The sequence below is a fragment of the Condylostylus longicornis genome, unplaced genomic scaffold (genome assembly GCF_029603195.1).
Source record: "Condylostylus longicornis isolate FDR11 unplaced genomic scaffold, ASM2960319v2 ptg000020l, whole genome shotgun sequence".
Taxonomy (NCBI): domain Eukaryota; kingdom Metazoa; phylum Arthropoda; class Insecta; order Diptera; family Dolichopodidae; genus Condylostylus; species Condylostylus longicornis.
The window spans coordinates 2,773,820-2,794,587 of NW_026577989.1; the positions used below are offsets into that span (position 1 = coordinate 2,773,820).

General features: G+C 22.3%; 1 protein-coding gene across 4 annotated transcripts in view; it reads right to left on the minus strand.

The window, feature by feature from the left end:
- Positions 1-3,518: 3,518 nt before the first annotated feature.
- The window catches only part of LOC129606650 (EH domain-binding protein 1), a 63,695-nt gene continuing 46,445 nt past the window's right edge, over positions 3,519-20,768 (minus strand). The window contains exons 3-13 of one of the 4 annotated variants that reach the window (XM_055517072.1): positions 12,374-12,555; positions 11,230-12,300; positions 10,813-11,015; positions 10,098-10,669; positions 9,324-9,419; positions 8,372-8,803; positions 8,124-8,247; positions 5,231-5,299; positions 4,489-4,585; positions 4,226-4,414; positions 3,519-4,154 (exon numbers count right to left, since the gene is read on the minus strand). In XM_055517072.1, coding sequence (XP_055373047.1) covers positions 4,076-4,154; positions 4,226-4,414; positions 4,489-4,585; positions 5,231-5,299; positions 8,124-8,247; positions 8,372-8,803; positions 9,324-9,419; positions 10,098-10,669; positions 10,813-11,015; positions 11,230-12,300; positions 12,374-12,555 — 3,114 coding nt within the window. In that variant the 3' untranslated portion in view covers positions 3,519-4,075. Of the gene's footprint in view, positions 4,155-4,225; positions 4,415-4,488; positions 4,586-5,230; positions 5,300-7,784; positions 8,248-8,371; positions 8,804-9,323; positions 9,420-10,097; positions 10,670-10,812; positions 11,016-11,229; positions 12,301-12,373; positions 12,556-20,768 lie in introns of all 4 variants that reach the window. The other 3 variants (XM_055517073.1, XM_055517070.1, XM_055517071.1) reach the window with 3 other exon arrangements.

A 20,768-nucleotide genomic window follows, 5' to 3' on the forward strand; every position in this document is an offset into this window, starting at 1 on the left:
ATTGCGTTATGTGATACTATTTTTCGTTTTCGAAAGTCTAAAAAAAAAATCATTGTTCAAACAGATACTCTAAATAAAAGTAGTTATATGTATATCATTTTATAAAACAAATATCCAAACTGAGCAAAACAGAAACTTATCAAGTTCTTTTAAATTTTTTTTATTCTAATTAAATGTTTCAATAATGTTTTTCTTTAAAAGTGACATATTCTATTTTATAAGCAAATTTATCTGAAATGCACTTACCTTAACTGGTGGTATACAGTAGTTAGCTTTTTATTATTATAATACATTTACCTAAAATAATCTTGTAAATAGCTTATCTTTTCACTAGGTGCATTTAAAAGTTGCTAAATAAGTACATGGCAAATAGCATCTTCCATGAAATATAAAGATTTTTTAAAATCATTTTTAGTTTTCTTTTGTCATTTCAGCCAACCTTGCTTTAAATTTAATAATATAAATTTATATGATCCACAAGAATCTTTAATTTCAACGTTTCCCAAGCCATTAATTTTCGTGAAAAATAGAAGTCTTAAGAAGCTTGAAGAGTTTTGAAATATTAAAACAATATCTGTAATGTGAAATTAATGGACATCAAAGTAATGCTCATTTTGCAATTTCTTTTATATTGTGTAAGAATAGTTAATCCATCATTAATGACAGAAGATTAAAAATTTAATTTAGTTTTCAATAGAGCGCACAATATTTTATGATGCTTTATAAACAAAACACAAAATAGATGTTTAGTTTAATTTAATAATATTCATTGTAAAGATTCAACACTTTGATTAGATAAGGTTAGGATCTGTATTGCAGTATATATGATTTATATGTATATACAAAGATCAAACGTTAAACAAACTTTATTTTTAAATAATTAATATGATTAAAATGATTAACGCACATATCATTTTTTCTGAATTTATTTAATACTGCCATACTACGAATTTTCTTTGTCACAAAAAAGTAAATCTTATTCCATAGTACAAGCATGTTTCGGAAATATCCTAATTCCAATATAAAAGTATTTACTGTAAACAATCAATAAAATATTTTTACTTACGCATTTTTAATTTTTAAATTTATTTTGAATTTATTTTATTATTTTTTATTGTAGATTTCTATTACAATTTTTTTTTGTCAAGTTCATTTTTGAACACTGCATTGACGTAAATTCTAATGCAATTTTTTCCATTTCGAAAATTGAAAAAGAAATTTAAAATTGAGTCAATTAGATTAAATCCTAAAAAATAGGTTACACAGAAACATTAAAATATATTGAAAAAAAAGATTAATATATTTTTTTTTTATAAAAAATGCCAATACATAACCTATAGAAAATTAATCTTAATTTTGAAAAAAAAAAAAAAATTAAACAAACAAAGAACGAAAACATATAACGCAGTAATGTTTTATTGAGATATTGATATTTTTATTTCAACATTCAAAATATAAAGCTATACATAAAATTTAGACTTTATTTTAATATTTTTTTTTATTAAAAAAGGAAATTTTTTTGAGCAATACTATAATGATTTGGATATACTTTAGAAACGTTTACTTATTAATAAAAATAATTAGGAATTTATTAATGTTTCAAATTCTAGTGCGAAATATTGAAAGATGCACAAAAATTTTGAAAATTCGCGTAAATTATTAAAAAAAAAGTCGTTTTCACCATTTTCATTCAATACATTTTACTACCATACAAAATTATAAAAAATTTCATCGGTACGATAACGTTCAAAATTATATGATTAAACTTTTAAATATCTTTATATAAAACTACTTTCGAAATTGGTTGAACCCGAAAATATTAAATTTTTCAGATTACAATTTTATTCTTCGTTATTATATATTTTTCTTTAAAAATATTTGTATAATATTTTACTTTTCCAATTTAACACTATTATTTAATATATATTTAAAATATTATATTAAAAAAGTGTAGCTCAAAAAAATATCCTCAATAAAGTTTACAATTCTTTATATTGAACTATTTACTTCATTTTATAAATAAATTAAAAATATATTCAATTAAATGTACTAAAAAATAACTAAATACATACTAAAAAGTTTAAATTATAATTAATTACAAAATTTATACATATAATTCCAAGATCCTATTCTGATTTTAATATAATTAACTAAAAAAAAATTATTTTAAAGCTTTTCAAAACCATATGAAAATACAAAATTAATTTGTTCGCAAATTTTTTTTTTTTTAAATTATTTTTCTGTATTTCAAATTAAAAATAAAAGTAGTCCCTAATTTATATCATTTTCACATGAAAAAATTTAAATAAACTTTTAGATACTTGAATTAGATCAATTTTTATTTGAAATATGCACTGCATAAATTTGTTTGAATGCTTTTGAAAACATTTATATTAAATAAATAACAAAATTTTGTAATCCTAACGCATAAGAAGCGCTATTTGTTGATTTCGTTGTCAAATTTCACTATTCACTTGTATATCATTATCAAATTTGATAATTAATAGTGTTATTTGAATTTGTCTAATATTTTATAGTAACGTGCTCCAAAATTTTTTCTTAATATTAAAACGTAAAGCATTTTTTAACTAATACAAAAATACAATAAGTTGTTCTAGACAGTAACGATTTGAAATAGGTAAACTTGTTGAAATGAAATTTTATAAGAGATTGAGTACTGTCTTGATGCTTTTTTGATAATATAAGGAAATAGCACAAACTAGCACAAAGTATTACAATCAATATCGAAACACTGTAGCACCTATTAAATATTGTAAATATTATAAACTACTTAAAATTTATTTACTTTATTAGCAAATTGTGTTCAACATGACTGTAATATGATTTTTTTTTTTCGTCTAACTAATAAAATTAAATATTGAAAGTATTAAATTTATTCACAAAATATTTTTTAACTTCATTTCAACGAAATAATAATTATTTTAAATAAAAATTTTTATGTAATTAGGGTTATGGTATTGATCAAAAATTTATTAAAAAAATAAAACATAATTTGAATGGCACTGAGGGGAGTATTTAATTAAATTAAATAAATAATTATATAATAACATTACATAAAAACAATTTGCAATAAAAATTAAATTCCAAATTTTTAATAGTGTTGTCAAACTTGTGTTTTTCTTAAATTCTAACGGACGTAATTTTTTTAAATATTGTATTTATAAATTTTTTATCATTTTTATTTCCAAAAATATGTTCAATTTTACTTTTTTAATAAATATCATAGCTAATTTTATTTTTATTAGAATTTTTATCAAAATTTTTTTTTTATTTACTTTCATTTTAATTTTATTCATAAAAAATAATATTTTATATAAAACTGTGTAAAAAATTTGATATATTTGAGTTAGGATACTAAAATATTGAAAATAGTTAAAAAAAATTTTAGTTAAATGTATTATCTTAGCCATAAATTTCTGAATATTCATAGAATTAATCTATTTATTGTTTAAAATTATGAATAAAAATTTAAAATTTTATTAATTTTTCCCAATATTATAGAAAAGAAACGAGAATTTTAACGATTGACGCAATAAATTTCTTTTGTACCAAGCAATGAAATTTTATAATGCAACATAATTACTTTTCAAATTGAAATAGAAGTAAAAAATTAATAAAAGAAGCTTAGAAAAGAATCTTAACTCAAATAAATCACATCTGATACACAGCTAGTACATATTTCTAATACCAATAATGGTTGTGCTATGCAAAAGAAAATTAAACTAAATTAACTGAAAGTTTCTTCGTTATAAAGCAGTTTAGCAATTTTATTAAAAAATATTATGTTATGTTTGTTTATTTAGACAAATTTGTATTTTGAAATATTTTTCAATAACTATAAAAAAAATATTTCAAAATAAAAGTAGCTATAGTTGAAATAAGTCTGAGCTCATTTAAAAATTAAAAAAAGTCTTTTTTTTTTCTTAAATTACTGTAGTTTTTACAGTTTCATCAAATTAATTTTTAAGTAGAATTCAATAGTTTTGCATTTAAATTTTGAAATCCTTCCAGTCATTTCCTTCCATTTGTATATTTTTGACGAACGTATAAAAACTTATTGCAAAATACATTTGTCTTTGCCACTAATATCAACATTTTCCAATTCGCGCTCAATTTTATCGTCATCCTCGATTCTAAAACCAAATTTATAAATGTTTTTTTTTAGTAATAATGTAGTAAGTATAATATGAAGATAATGACTTACGCTTTTTCTTGACTATGTAAATGTTGCACCAACTGATCACGTTTATTTACAATCTCTACTAATTCTTCAAGTAATAAGTCTTCTCGTTTACGTTGTGCTTCCGATTTACGCCAATCCTCAACAGATAATGCAGCACGTAGTTCTTGATTAAGCAACTCATATTTACGTTCCAAATCATTTTCTTGTTCTCTATAGAGTACAACAATAAAATAATTTCATGAAAATATTGGAAAACTTAAATAGATTTTTTTTATTTAAATTACAAAATATTCAATTGCATTTGTCTTCGCAATAAGGCGTTCTTTTTGTTCACCAATGTAAACCATTGTGATAAAAGTTGTTCCTCTGATTCTTCCTCTTCTAACAAAAATAACAATATCAATTAAAAATTGATTCAAATTAATAAGATAAATTATATTATAATAATTCTTAAAATATTAAAAAACTTGGCCAGAAAATGCAATATAATTATAATAAATTAAATAAGTACAATGTATCAAGTTTTTTATATTACTACATTAAATTGGTAAATGTAACCGGAAATTTATATAATTTTTAAATTACATAAATGGCTAAGTTATTTAATACTTTCAAAAAAAAAAAAAACATAAAAGTACATATATGTATTTGCAAATTTTTAATTAGTAATAGCTAAAATACAGTGTATAGTTGATTTTTATTTTTACTATTAATACAAAAGATTTTTTCAAAAGATTTTTAACTGGATTCTCTTTATCAAAATATCACTTCTTATGAATAAATATATTGAATGCATACATACTACATGACTCGATAAAATAATATCAAAATGAATTTTTTAATCAAATATGTAATAATGTACATTTGACCTAACAAACCTAATATCTACGTAGAGATTTATTTTATTTCAAAATTTACATAATATAAATTTTGTGAAATCTAGCAAATTAAAGAATATTTCTCTTAAAACCTTAAATAAAACTTAGAATACATCCGTTTCAAACATAATAAGAACTTTTAAAATACCTATTGGTTCTTTTGGATCGTACGCACTGCCAGTATTAACCATCATCAATTTTCCGTTGGAGAAAATAGCTAAAATAAATATTTGCATCATTTCAAATGTATGGATTAAAATTATAAACACATTCCCCATTTCCTCACTTAAAGCTAAATTATAAATTAAAAATAAATGAATATCTCACATTCAAAACAAATACAGATGAATGTTTGGTTCTTAATTTGAGTTTTTTAGTATGACAATATATTTAAAATATTGGTTATTCCAGAATACAATTAATATCTACAATCAGCTTTTTATCATATCTACAAATTTTTTCTTCCTAATGTATTTTAATTTGAATCTAAGGAGGACAAAGAATTATCAAATATTGACTAAAATTATAAAATGGATGGCATATTGTTTAAAAATGTTTGATCGTTCTACATGTATATGTTCTTCTATGGATCACAGAACACTTTGAAACTGTTTAACTTGTTTATATACATAATTGATTTGGTCTCATAAAAGTTCATTTAAAAGTAAAAGTAATAGGTTTATTTGTCTTGTTTTTGTCAAACATTAAAATAAATATAGATTGTAGATATTTGAGCGTAACAGTTATTTACTTTTGAAAATGTTTTCATTATATTAATTTTTATATAATTTAGCTTTAAGCATCTTTCAGTTTTGATATTAGCATCACCATATAAAAATTTAGTCCAAGCAAGCGTTTAAGGTATTCCGGGATAAAATGAAACTATTATGATCCCACATATTCAATGATATTAAATAATTAATGAAAATATTAAAAAGCCCATACAATAGAATATTACCATTAAATTCAACATGAATTGAAATGGTAAAGAAAAAAGCTTACATATAACAAAATTATATTGCATAATTAAATTTCCATTTAGCGATATTAAAAGGATCCCCAAAAGTTATACTAAAGTTCTACATGAAAATCTTGAGTTTTTTTACAAATAACAATTTTAATACTTTCAATTTAATATGAAAAATATTTGAGTTAACGTACAAGTATTGTGCTTATACTTTGTATAGAATTATAATTGCAATGAATTGCTGCAATGAACAATCTAAAATATCACAATTAAAAATGAGAAGAACTATCACCGAAAAATCATAATTTTTTATGTCCAAATTAAAATTAAATGAAATAATGGAAGGATGATTTTGAAATGGTTAAAGCAAATCTACAAAAACTATATACTCTAATTTGTCTTAAAAATTAATTCCTTAAATTAAATATATTTAGAATTAAATAATTAGATGTTATTGAATTAAAATCAAAGTAAAATTTCCAAATATATTATTAATCATTAATTATGCACAAAAATAATTCGAAAATTTTAAGACTTTACAATTAAATAATTTTCATTAATGATATAATTAAAGAACATGTTAACCGATTTCATTCCTATCGAATGCTTATAATGATAACTTACTCAACATTTGTAATAAAAAACTTTGCAATAATCAACAAATATAATTTCAGTGTTGTAACAATATTATTAAATAAATAAAATAATCTAAAATGTGCATGAAGTATTTAAATACATAAAAGAAAGATTTCATTATAAGGTATGAATTTGGAAATTTTAATTTACTTTTTTGATACTGTATACAACAGCTTTCTTTAAGTAATTTTTGGTGTTATTTAAGAATTGTTAAAAAAAAAACTTTTTTTGATAAAAAGTTGGATAACAAATTTTAGTAGATAGAATAAGCCCATTGCCATACGAAACTTCTCTCATAAAAGTTAACATTATGAATTTGAAGCTTAATCCAATATATATGAAAATAATTTGAAATGAATTTCTTGATTTGAATACACTTGAATAAAAAATTTGAATACATAATGTAATGAATTATTTAGTCTACAATATGATATTGAAAATTTTTAATTTACATCACTTGAATTAAAGAGGTTTCATTCAAATACCATAATGATGATAATATTTTAACAGCTTGATTGCAAATTTTTTTTAACATTAATTTATATTCTATTGATATTGATAATTTAAAAATTGTTTCTTCTTGTTATAGCCTATTTACTTAAAGAATTGACTCTTTATAATTTAAATATATGAATTAGGTTACATTTTAAGAATGACTACTTATTATTATTCATTATTATAAGAATTTTTTAATATGCAAATAAAGACCACATTAGAATTTAGTAATCTGCAAATAAAGACCAAATAAGTGGCAAAATGACGGATTTTGTTCAAATATCAGTTTTTCAAATAATTTATTAATGTTGAAATAATCATAATATTATAAATAAATGTTGTAATAATTATAACATTTTTCTACATCGGATTTATTCTATCTTTCTTTAACGAAACGTGTCGAAAAAAAATATTTTCTTTTAATAATAATTAAAAAAAAAAGCAAAAGTTGAATTAAAGCAATAAAAGTTTAATAAATTATTTTAGAAACTTTTTTTAATTCTCAGTTGCATCAAAAAATTGTAAATGTTATTGCAATATTTAAGCTAGTCAAAATGCATTTAATTCTTTTTTTTTTAAGAAAGTGACAGTTTAAACTACTGACCACATTTTGAACGACTTCTTGATTTACGACGTCTACTTAAAAACATTGAATCACTAGAATATTCATCAAATATTGACGCGCGACTATTCCTAGCTGTATGATAACCACTACCATATTCATCATCATCATCATCTTCTGAATTCGAAATATCAATATCAACATCAGTATTATCATCGTTATTATAATAATTATTTTCACTATTATTTAAACTATTACTATTATCGTTACTATTATTATATTTTGGTTTAACACAACTAGAACTACCACCACCACCAACACTATTTGAACTACTACCAGGACGCAATAATTTTAAAAAATATTTTGAATAATTTTTATTACTTGAATTTCCATCACCCATCACAGCACGTAATTTCTTTTCTAAACTACTAGCTTTTTGATCAATTGCTTCTTGTTCACGTTCTAAAGCTTCTAATTCGCTCTCTATGTATGAAAGTTTATCACCCTAAAAAGAAAGAGATACCGTACATATATTTACGTTTTTAAGAAACAAAAATTTTGTAGACGTATGCATGCATTATAATATATTCAAATGTTATTGATATTACAAAATATATATTAAGACATACTCTTTTTTCATTCTTTGGTGAAATCCTATCTAGTATAGAATTAAATGATTGTAAGGGACTGTTGTTATGTTGCAATTCATTATTATTACTATTGTTATTTAATTTAAGACTAGGGCTTAATTTCGAGTTGTCATCGTTTATTAAATGTTTGTTGTTAACTTCTATTGAATATTGACTGCCAACACTACCGTCTCGAGGTGGTGTAATACGTTTTGTTGGCGATTTTTGTGGTGAGTTATGTTGACTACCAACTCCATTTATTTGATTAAACACAAATCCTTCAGTAACATTTATAGGTGAAATAGTACGTTCTGGTGACAATACTGGTCGTTGTTTAATCGGTGAAGTTGGGCTATCTAAACTGTGAGATTTTAGACGTGTTTCAGCTATCAATCGCCGAGCATGTTCTCGTAATCTTTGTTGCCGTTCCTCCTACAATAGATATCAAATAAAATAAGAATGCTGAAATATTGTTTAATAATAAGAACAAAATATTGTTAATAATAGTCAATGAAATGTATTAAAAAAAAATAAGAAAATCGTACAAGAAAGTAACAAAACATAAACAAAAAAAGAAATAAAAAGGCAAACAAACATAAATTAATTGAAAACTTATAAGTTGTAAAGCTTTAAGAAAATTTTTACATACCAAAACAAAAATAATATCAAAATTCAATATTTACAATTAATCGAACTCAAAACTAGATTTGTTAACTTGAAAATAATTACGGATCAAAAACAAAAAAATATTTGCTAATTTTTGTAGTTGTAACATACACAATTCCAAAATTATGAATGTTAAGAAACAATTTAATGTATCATGAGCCTTCAATAATTTTTTACTAGGATTTAAAAAGATTAAAATAAATTAGAATTATGACATTTTTCTTGTTTTGGTTTTTGTCAAATACATACATACTTCATACTGAAGTTTTTATTTCTTTTTACTTACATCGTTGTCATTTTTTCCATTTTCTTGGGAAATTCTTAATTTTTCCATCATTACTTTGGCTTTTTCAGTCATTTCTTTATGTCGCAAAAGTAATTTCTAAAATTTTGTTTTAAATTTTTCAAACCAAAAATCAAAAAAACAAATTTTCAACGGAAAATATTAAAGCAAAGATAATTAAAACAAGTAAGCTAGAAAGATATGGGATCATAAAATAAATTTTGAAGAAATCAACAAGAAAACGAAAAATACAAACTGAAAATGAAAAATGTAAAACTTGCACTTTGAATGAAATGAAGTTGATATTTCAATTCGCAATAAACTGATTGCAGAAGAATTGATTGCATACTTTTTTTGTACACTTCCGAAATATTGTAATTATTGAATGGATATTTATTTATTTAATTTTTTAAAGTTTAATTTTTTAATAATATATGTGTATAATGCTTTTTCTGCAAATTGTATTTATGCGAATTGAAAAAGAAATTGACCTAGAATAAGATGGAATGAAATTTTTATGATTTCTTATTTAAAAAATAAATTGGATATGCTTTATGAAACATTAATTATTCTGCTTAGAATTTGACTTTTTTTATTTTTTCCTTCTATTTTCAACAATCACAAAATTCTTTTTTTGAACAAACATACATAACATATCCAACTTTATTTTTATTATTCAATAAGCTCTTAGTTTTTTTTGTTTTAAAACTCAAAAATTATTTCTTTTGATCTTCCAAGCTTAGTTAACCAAAGCATTAGATTTTGTTTTTGACTTACATTTGCTGTTAGAGGATCTAACTGTGGGTTTACAATTTCCGATGAATTCTCTGAATTAATTTTCTGATTGTCAATTTGTCCATATTCTTTTGTAATAATCTTTTCCTTCTTATCATCTTCATCATCGCTACCAAACGGATCCGTTAATTGTCGTCTTGTCATTAAAATTGGTTTGTTTTTATTATTTATATCGTTATTATTGGCCGGAATTGCTGTCCCTGTATTATTTATTGTTGCAGAATTACGATTATTTTGAGACTGATGTTGCTGTTGTTGATTTACTTGATTATGTAGATGTTGTTGATGCAAGGCATTCGTGGCATTTTTGTCTTTTGTTGGTGATAAAACTTTTACCAATAAATTCTTGGAACCAGATAATATTAAATTCTTTACATCTTTTTTAGATGTTGGTGATTTATTATCACCATTTTCACCAACTTGAACAATTTCATCTAATGAATTATGTTGAAAATGCATTTTTAAATGATTCATATTCAAATTTAAAATATTTTGTGATAAATTATCAGTTTTATAATTTCCAATAACATAACTTGATTCATCTGATGTTTGACCTAAAATCAAAATTGAAAAAAAAAAGATTTAGTACGTGCAAATTAATCAATATTTGGTTTTTATATTGAAAACATGAATTAAAAGCAAAAAGAAAAAAAAAAATTAAAAAAAGATAAAATTTTAATTGGGTATGGCGCCTTACCAATTTGTTCGATTTGTAATTGTTTGCCAGTGAAATGAGCTCTTAATTGATGTAAATATGTCATAACAGCTAATTTATCTGGTACTGCTAACAAACTCATATCACGAGGTTCAATAACGCGTGGTATACCTAATTTTTCTGCAACGTCAAATGCAATACGACAATTACCTACGACATCATGCGTTGAAAGCTTCGACATATCTCTGTAAAATAAATATAATTACATAAAAATATATATACTTAAATATCCTTCGTAATATATTGCATTATTGTAAAATAAAAAATTTTATGTTTATTTATTTGAAAACAATAAATATATTGAAGCAACGAATTAATTGAGCATATATATATATATACATGTATATAAATCAGTACAATGAAAAATTTCATAAAAATAATAAAACAAATAAAACTTACATTAATTCCGGCTCAAAATGATGAATTATTGCACAAAATGCCATTCCATTTCTCCAACTTGTTGTTAAATTAGTTACTTTAACATTAGGATAATCTTTGGTTACATCTTTACACCATTCCAATAAATCTTGACCAGGTGTTCTCTCTTTTAAATTAATTTTTTCAACTACTTTATTATTAATTTCAGTATTTTCATAACTTTTTCGTAAATTCAATGGTAATAATTCAGATCGTTTTGTATCACGAGCTTCAGGAATTGATTGTTTACGGTTTTCTGTTATATTTTCTGAATTAGGAGGATTAGAATTATTAATTATTTTAGGATTCGTAATATTAGTAGAATTTGTAGTAACAATTACAGGACTAGGTTTATCACTGGTTATTAAATTAATTTGAATTTCTGAACATTTTTTATTATCAGAATTCTTAGTTTCATTAACAATCACTTCAATTTTATCATCTGGAATTTTCACATCTTTTACAATAGATGATGAATTAACTGGTTCTTTACTCTTAAATTTGTTATTTAATTTAGAGTCTTCAATTAGTTCTGTATTTATTATCGGTGTATTAACTTTATCTAGTTCATCAGGTGGTTTTGTATTGACTGGTGTAATTAATAATTGCTGCTGTTGATTTATGTTTTGATCTGGATTTAAAGTATTTGATGATTTTTGATGCTCTTGCTGATGGTATAATTGCTGTTGTTTTTGTATTTTTTGTTGATTTTTTTGTTGTTCTATCAACTCAGATTGATGTTGTTGTTGCTGTTGTCTTTGTTTTTGCTGTTGTTTTGGTGAACTTTTATCTAATTCTAATTCAAAACCTACATTATTACTTTCAGCTAGAGGTGTTGGATCTTCTGATAATGATGGAACACTCATTGGTGTTGGTAAATCAATTGGACCATTCAAACTATTTGTTAATTGTTCAAGTTGTTGTGTAAAATCGAATACATGATCAGATATATCACTTTCTAAATCAGGTATATCTTCAAGATCATCTAATGGTGCTACATCACAATTATTATTAACAGACATCATAGATATTACACTTTGCATGTCTTCGTCTCTAAAATTTGAATAGAATGTTAAAGAATATCTTTTTTTGTTTTTTTGAAAAAATGAAAATTCGGATAACTTACGTTGCTTTTCCTTCTCTTAAAAATACACAACTTATTGTTAATTCTAAATTAGCTGAAGTAATTTTCCTCGATGAAGGTTTCAAATTTAATGTAAAACTTTGTTGTGTTGATTCTATACTAGCATATTTTCTCATATTAATACTAGCTGAGGCTAAGACCCGCTTTTTGCCCATTTGTGTGATCTTAAAAGAAAAAAAAAAAAGAATTAAAATTAAATTTTAAAATTTTGAAATTTTTTAAAATGTTTGCTATATTTAAATGTTAATTAAATAATGTAATTATAGTTAATTATAAATTAAGAATCAAACTGAGCAAGAAACGAACTTTTATAGATTTTTTTTTGTGGAAACTCACTTTTTAGTTACTTACTTTACATAATTACTTTTTATTACAAAAGCATAATTGACGTACGAACAAATTTCAATAATGTTAAACTTAATCATTGAAATTGTACGAAAAATATGTATAAATTTATCCATTTCATCCGTTTATGCAATTTTCCATAAGAGGATAACGAAAAATATTTTATTTTGCATGATTTTAATTAGAATGGTGACACTTAATTTTTAATAAGAAGAGACATAATAGCTTCCTCGTTTTATATTAAAAGAAAATAAGGACAAGTGTTTAATAGAAAAGAAAAAAAAAAAGAAATTATAATAAGGACATGTGCTAAATGAGAAAGAGGACATCATTCAACAAACATAATTTGTTTCTACTCTTTTTTTTTTTTTCAATTTTTTTTATTAAAATTTTTGAATGTAAATAATAAGTCCTTTAATGTTTACAGCTCTTAATGGAATTTTTAATGATAAGAGGCTTAAATGCATTTTTTCGGAAGAAAAATATCATATTTAGTTTTTTATAATTCAGAGAATACAAAACTAGAACGGTTTGTGCAGTTTAAATAATTTGATGTCTTTTTATAGAAACAATCTCAACAAGCAACTAAAGAAACTATTTTCCGGTGTAAAATTAGAACATTAATATTTGCGAATAATTTATATTGAAATAAATTTCCACAAACATAAATAACCAAATTGTAATTTCATTTTACTCTCAAATTCATTGAATTTTGTAAAATGAATTAACCAATGTCGTTTTAAATTGGATGGAAACGCGTTGAAAACTTTACATTTCTTTTTTGAAAATATGGTGTGAAATGAAGTATAAAGTTTCATTATAGCTCGTATAAATCGGTGAAGTCATCGTACTACATTAATAATATTGAATTGAAAGTAACATGATTAAAATATTAAATACAAAAGACCAGTCCTTCGACCTGGACAATTTTAATATTACCTTATTGTTATTTTCACATTTTTCTATGAATGCATGTATGTACGTATATGTATACATAAATGTGGGAGTTGCTTTGAAAATATACCATATCTGATAAAATATAATAATCGTTCTTCTGAATAATTCAGACCACCGTATATAAAATGCTATTTATATGAAAGAACCTGATTGAAAACTGGATTTTTTTTCGATTTTATATGCAACAATGAATTGAAAATGAAAACAAAATAATGAAGTTTTTCTTTTATCTTTTTGAATTTAATTTTTTTTTTTAAATACATAATTATATTTCATTGATAAAAACTCAAATATGTATATTAAAGCATACAAGGGTCATTTGAAAAATTCTTCCAATTAAAAAAATGTTCTCATATAGTTCTTAATATTAAGACTTTTAGAAATTAAAGCTGCCATTTTCTGGCATTCCGGAGCCTCACAAGGTTAAAAAAAACATGACCAAATTTAAAAAAAAAAATTAATATTTTTTATTTTAAATTATGGAAAATTTTTGAAATTTATAATGACATTGTATTGTATTTCAAAATTAATTGTAGTAATTATTATCTTTGTTATTGTATTTATTAAGAAAAACAACCATCTATAATTGTTCTTAGGAAAATTTTCATTATTTAATTTTAAAAAACCTCATAGATGTATAATTTTAAAATAAGTATGTATATACATAGCTCTCTATGCATATATAAATATTCATAGTAAAATTAATTTCCTCCTCTACTAATATTTCAGACTCAACAAAATTCCCCAAAAATTATTCAAAAAAAAAAAAAAACACCACCAAATTTAAAAATAAAAAGGTCTGAAGGTTTTAGCCTTGTACAATTATAATAAGAACAAAAGAGAATATTGCGAGGACGAAAATAAACAACAAAAAACTTTCAAATCGATTGGAATAAACCCGAAGTCCTTTTTTGAACTCTAATTAACACATACAAACTAATAAATTCTAAAACATTTTACTAATGTACATAAATCCATATGTATGAATATGTATGTATGTATACATATTATAACTGCGCCTTGTTATTGTTAATATTAAGAGAAATAAGTGCTTGGAAATCACGCGATACCTTTAAATGGACAATGAGCACCTGAATATATTTTTATCTAGACATAATTTTATACATACACGCATAATTCACTAAAATGCATATATATATATATATAGATACTTTTGAAAATTGAATAACCAAAGTAAAAACATAAACCTTATGTTTACGTGCTACAAAAAATATTTAATCGTGCATGTTTTAAGAGTGCACAACAATTTTCAATTTTATTTTTCATATTTCAAAATGGAATTCCATTTTGAAATCGATTTTTATTAGTATATGATGATGACTACTGTACATCTAAAAAAAAAAAAAATAAAATACATAAAAAATTTAAAAAAATATATTGCATAAGTAACGGGTGATTTTTTATACTATTTAGTTTCTCGTTTTTTTTATATATGTTTGACAATCTATGTTTGATTTGTTACAGTTATCAACATATAGTCAACTCTATTTGATTTGTCATTTAACCACAGAAAAAAAGGATGCTCGAAAAATACATCCCAAATTTTAAATTATTAAATGTGAGGTCAATAACAACAATATGACGTTTTAGACGTCTCTATAGTATCATATGTAAATGTATAAAACTAGAATATTGAACATATAATTTAATAAAAAATTAGAATATTTAACAAGTAATCAAATGATATTCCGGCGGAAATGTGGAAAAAATGGTCATTTAAAGGAACCAGCTGCCAAAACACGATAAATCATGTTATGACATGTGACATCAAGTCATAATTTTTAAAAACAAATTGATTGGTCAAAAATTCAACAAATTTTCAATTTAATTGTTAGATTTTATTTTTAAATTTGAAAACTAAACTCTTAAAAAAATCACCCATTATTATATACATATATGAAAAAACTTTTTTAATTCGTTATATTTTTATGTACATATATACATATATTATGTATTCCACGGGGTTTGAATTATTACCATATTTGTATGATTCAGTTAATCCTTGAACTTTTTTTTTTCTTCCTTTTATATTTATACATAGTAGTTAACTGGTAATTCTTGTAATGACCAGTTTACAGTAAAAAAAAAAACAAAGAAAGCAAATATATCGTTAATTCATATAAAAAAATAATTATAAAAATAAATTAAAATTTCACCTTTTTTGAAAAGAAAAAAAAAACACCATAAAATAACGAAAAGGAAGGAAATCATTGAAATAATTGAGTGGAAATTCACTTAAAATGTATTGCACACATATATTTATTATAGATCTACAATTTAAATAAATTAATTACAATTAAATTAAAATAAAATTGTTTTCTAAAGAAAAATCTTAAAAGCCTTTAATTTAAAAATTATTTAATTCGCATTACTGATTAATTGCATACTGTTCGCTAAACTGTTATATCTCAATTATATTATTTATATTTAACTCTTTAGGACTTTTGTTACAATACGGTACCCTTAATTGAAAATTAATACTTTATGTATTATATGAGATTTTTTAATTATGGATAACAATAAAATAATAGTTGTGGTGTAAGGGTTAAAAAATATTCTTCGATTTTATTTGTATTGTCAAATAAACAAATGTAGTAAAATAAATAGGCTTCCATGTTCTGGTATATATGTATATAAAAATAAGAAAATTGATCAAGAAAATTTATGATTTTAAAAGCTTTACTATTTATTCTGCAGGTATTGACTTTTCACTTGTCAATTTATCAATATATTAAATCAAAAAATATTGCTTTCTTTTCATACAATTTTAAAAACTGTATATGCATTTACTGTAGATACGTTATTTCAGTCTTTATTGAATATTTACCAATATAATATTCGTTTATCGTTACATACCCAGAAATACATATATGTATATGTATATAGAAGAGCACATAATTGAACGTATAGATTTGTACTATATGGTGTACGATATATATAACAGATAAATGAAGGCAAAGCAATATAATTTAAAACCTACTTTTAAAATAGAAAATAGAAGCTAAAAATATTTATTGTAAAAATTTTCCAATTTCCCTTTTATGCTATGACAGCAAACATCAAACCACATAAATTAACGATTCATTTTTTTTTATGATCTAAATAAAATAAAAAAAAATAGGAAAAGTAATTCACGTTTTTAATCTTAGAGTATGGTAGGTATATGGTGCAACAACAGCAATATTTTATATATTCTCTATGTTTACAAGATATAAAATGTGATTGTTGTTAAGCACATGCTTTTCTTTACCTAATTGCTCATTGAATTGAATTTTATTTATATATAAAATTTACTAGTAATATTTATGCATATATTTATATGTACATACATACATATATGTAAATACATTCCGTATATGTATATAACAATTGTTTACTGTAATATAATTATGTTAATCTTTCTAAATTAATTGAAATTAAAAGTGTTGATAGTAGAGAAAATTTCAATTACATTTTCTGCTCCCTGATAAAATATTTATATGCATATACGAGTATGTAATTTTTTTACACAAATTACATACATACATATATTACTTAGATTTCAATATAAAATACGAGAGTTTGTTTACAAAACATGTTTTTATAATAAAACGCAGAATATTTAAATTAAATTCAATAAATGATTGCGCTATGTAAATTAAATGCAAAAATTTTTTATTAGATTGTCATTTATGATTATTGAAATAAATTTAAAGCTGCGATTCTATTTGTACTTAACTTCGAGAGATACACATACATACATACATAGTTAAAAAATTATATTTAATTATTTATAAATCTATTTATTAACAATAAAAAATGGTTGTATTTTTAAGGCCAATAACGACTTAATATTGAATGAATTTTGAAGACAATAACGACAGTATATACGTATACATGTAGAATGAGCAATCGGTTATAATGTAGATTTGTTCATTTTAAGAAAATATAAAAAAAATTTAATGGTTTTCATAATTTTCTTTATCTAGCTTTCCAACTTTTCGTTTTTGACTTACGTTATGTAGGTATACGTAACTTAAGTTAAATTCGATATACTGCAAGACTCGCATTCAAAATTACAATTTTATGAATATATTTTAATTACATATTAATATTAAAAATTCGTAATTTTTACTTTATACTCGTATTACCTAAATTATTAACAAACTTCATAAATATTAAAATAAAATTAATCAATTTGTAAATATGTATGTGCATTGGTTCGAACACATTTTAATTTAAAAGTTTAATTTTTTTACTTCAAATAAAATCGAATACATAGACAAGAATGTTTAAGAAAACCTAAACAATAAATTATTATTTATGCACACAATTAACGGTAATAATACATGTGCATATTATACAATTTTATTTTATTTTGATTTACAATTTTCATATAACAACATTTTCTATTTATTTATATTAATAAGCACTTTTTAAATTCCTTTATCTTTACTGAACGCTAAGCTAAATAAAAACTATGATTAGACTAATGAATTTTGATTCACTTTACAAATTTATTTATTACTACATATACGTATATAATATGCTATGTGATATATGCTGTAAATAAAATCTACATGTTTACATTGAAAAAGAAATAGTATTCAAAATTTAAATATGATCGAAGAAAAGATTCCGACAGCAATACAAAATTAGAACAAAATTTTTTTGTGTAGGTATCTTGCATAATATGCTGATACAACAATACTTATAATAAAATACAATTGAGGCTATCAATAATTCAATAATGGGGATAACAAAAATTCAGAATTTTCCAATATTTCTGAATAAATTCCTTTTTATTTCTATTATTAAATATCCAAATGATTATATTCTCATTTATCATTTCTTGTCATTTAAAATTGCAACTAAGAAAATTAATTAATAAATATTCTTAAATAATTATATTTCATATTTCTTGCTAAAATTTCTCTTTCCAAACTTCATTCATAAGTTAAATTTTAATTATTTAGTTAATATTTTAAAAAATTTTTTTAAATTAATTTCAAAACTAATAGACTTTTTTAAAACGAAACTAAAATTTTACAACTTTAATTTTAATTTACCACTTCTTATTTTGAAATAAATACAAATTGGACCAAGAGCTTATTATATAAACGTAAATAATAAATAAAAATGAGGCAAAAAACTAAATGCTTCTGGAAATAAATTTGGTATATAAAAATATTTTATTATTTTGTATACAAATTTGTATTTTCTATTCAATTTCAAAGCAATGTATGTACGTATGTAAAAGCGTATGTAGCTAGTCATTTTTTTTCATTCAATCATTACAAGTTCATAAACACAATAAAAAAAATAAAAAAATGAAAAATTAGTCAAGTTGTTTAAAGGACTTTGACCATTTGGTTTTTGTTAATAATTTTATTATCCAAAAATTTTATACTCAAAATTCACATAAATTTACCGCAATAATTGTTTTTTATTTTATTTTACTATTCAAATCAAAAAAAAAAAATTCATTCATTACTCACACATAAATAAAATACTATATCCCATAATAATAGATAATATCAATATTAATTACAATATTTAAAAATTAATTCAACGTCCATAACGCTCACATATATTTTAACAATTATGCCAAGCCAACAATATTTCAAAGAAATTATTATTCTTTCTCTTTTTAAGTAATAATAATATAAAATCAACTTATTTTATGCGATAATAATAGATAATGTATTCTTCAGCAATACAGTAAAAGTACTTGCTGCGATAACAAAATATTGTAAGATTGAAATTAACAGTGCCATGAGAACTTTTTTAATCAAACATATCTCTTTAGTTCAAATATGCATATCTCATATGTTCGTATCGTGCATATTACATAAAATGTACTTATATTATACATAGAAGATGTATACAACATAATTTCATATTCATTATCAAATGCTACACATTATTATAATCACAAAAATTACTATTTTAATCAACTGTGATAGCCATGATAATAAACCACATTAAATGATGGATCAACTGCTCTATTACTTGTTTGAATGACAATATTTAATTGATTCAAAAGGCAAAGAAAAAAAAATGTTATGTCCATGACATTTTAAAAATTTGATTTTTGTTTTTTTAATTATTATGAATAATTTATTGTAGTCTATGCCAACTGTAGTTTATTGAAAATAGAGTACATATTTTGTTTCAGCAACATTTTTATTAATTAGCATCATGTAGTTTTTTGTATCCACATACTAAAGTTATTCTTTGTAGTTATTTTTTTTTTTTAACAACTAAATTTTAATTTTAAACAAACTTAAGTCATTTTGGAAAAGTTTTGTTATGAAAAATTTATTTTTAACTTTTACTTTAATTCAAATATTTTATATTTTTTAATAATTTTTCTATAATTTTTCTACTAAAAGAATTGCATACAAACCTAATAACATTAAAATTATTAAGAATTTCAAACTAAGCAAAAATTTAATTTTTGGAAAAACAATGTAGTAGATCATTCTTAAAACCGTATCAAATATATAGTTAAAAATTGGCTACTATAAAGATTAATATTTAAGAGATAACAAAAAAAAACAATCTCTTATCACTTCAAAAACAAAAAGTTCATGGCTTCAATAAATTCATTTTAATGGAACAGTTCAATTTGAAGGTCATTTATATTTGTAGAAATAAATATTAATTTTAACATTATGTAGAGTTCTACTAGTAATAAGATGCAATTATAAATGCAATAACTATGAATTTATTTTTAGAAACATTTTGATTCTTAGGCTTTTGAATTTGATTAACCGACTTGCATTATATATTCTTCATTAATCATTAATAATATTCTTCAGTATTCGTATCATCTCATAACTTCAAAAACTTTACTAAATTTTGTAATGCAATTGAGTATATGAAATATTATTTAAAATTTATATTATAATTAATACATATATTTAGGCTATTCAAAATTTACAAATTTAAATGAAAAATATCAAATTCTAGTATTTGAAGGAGAAACAAACCAAAAAGAAAAAAAAATATGTTGTTTTTAAGTAAAAATTGTCGCGGTAAACCGCCTAGGTTAAAATACTGAAATTTCAGT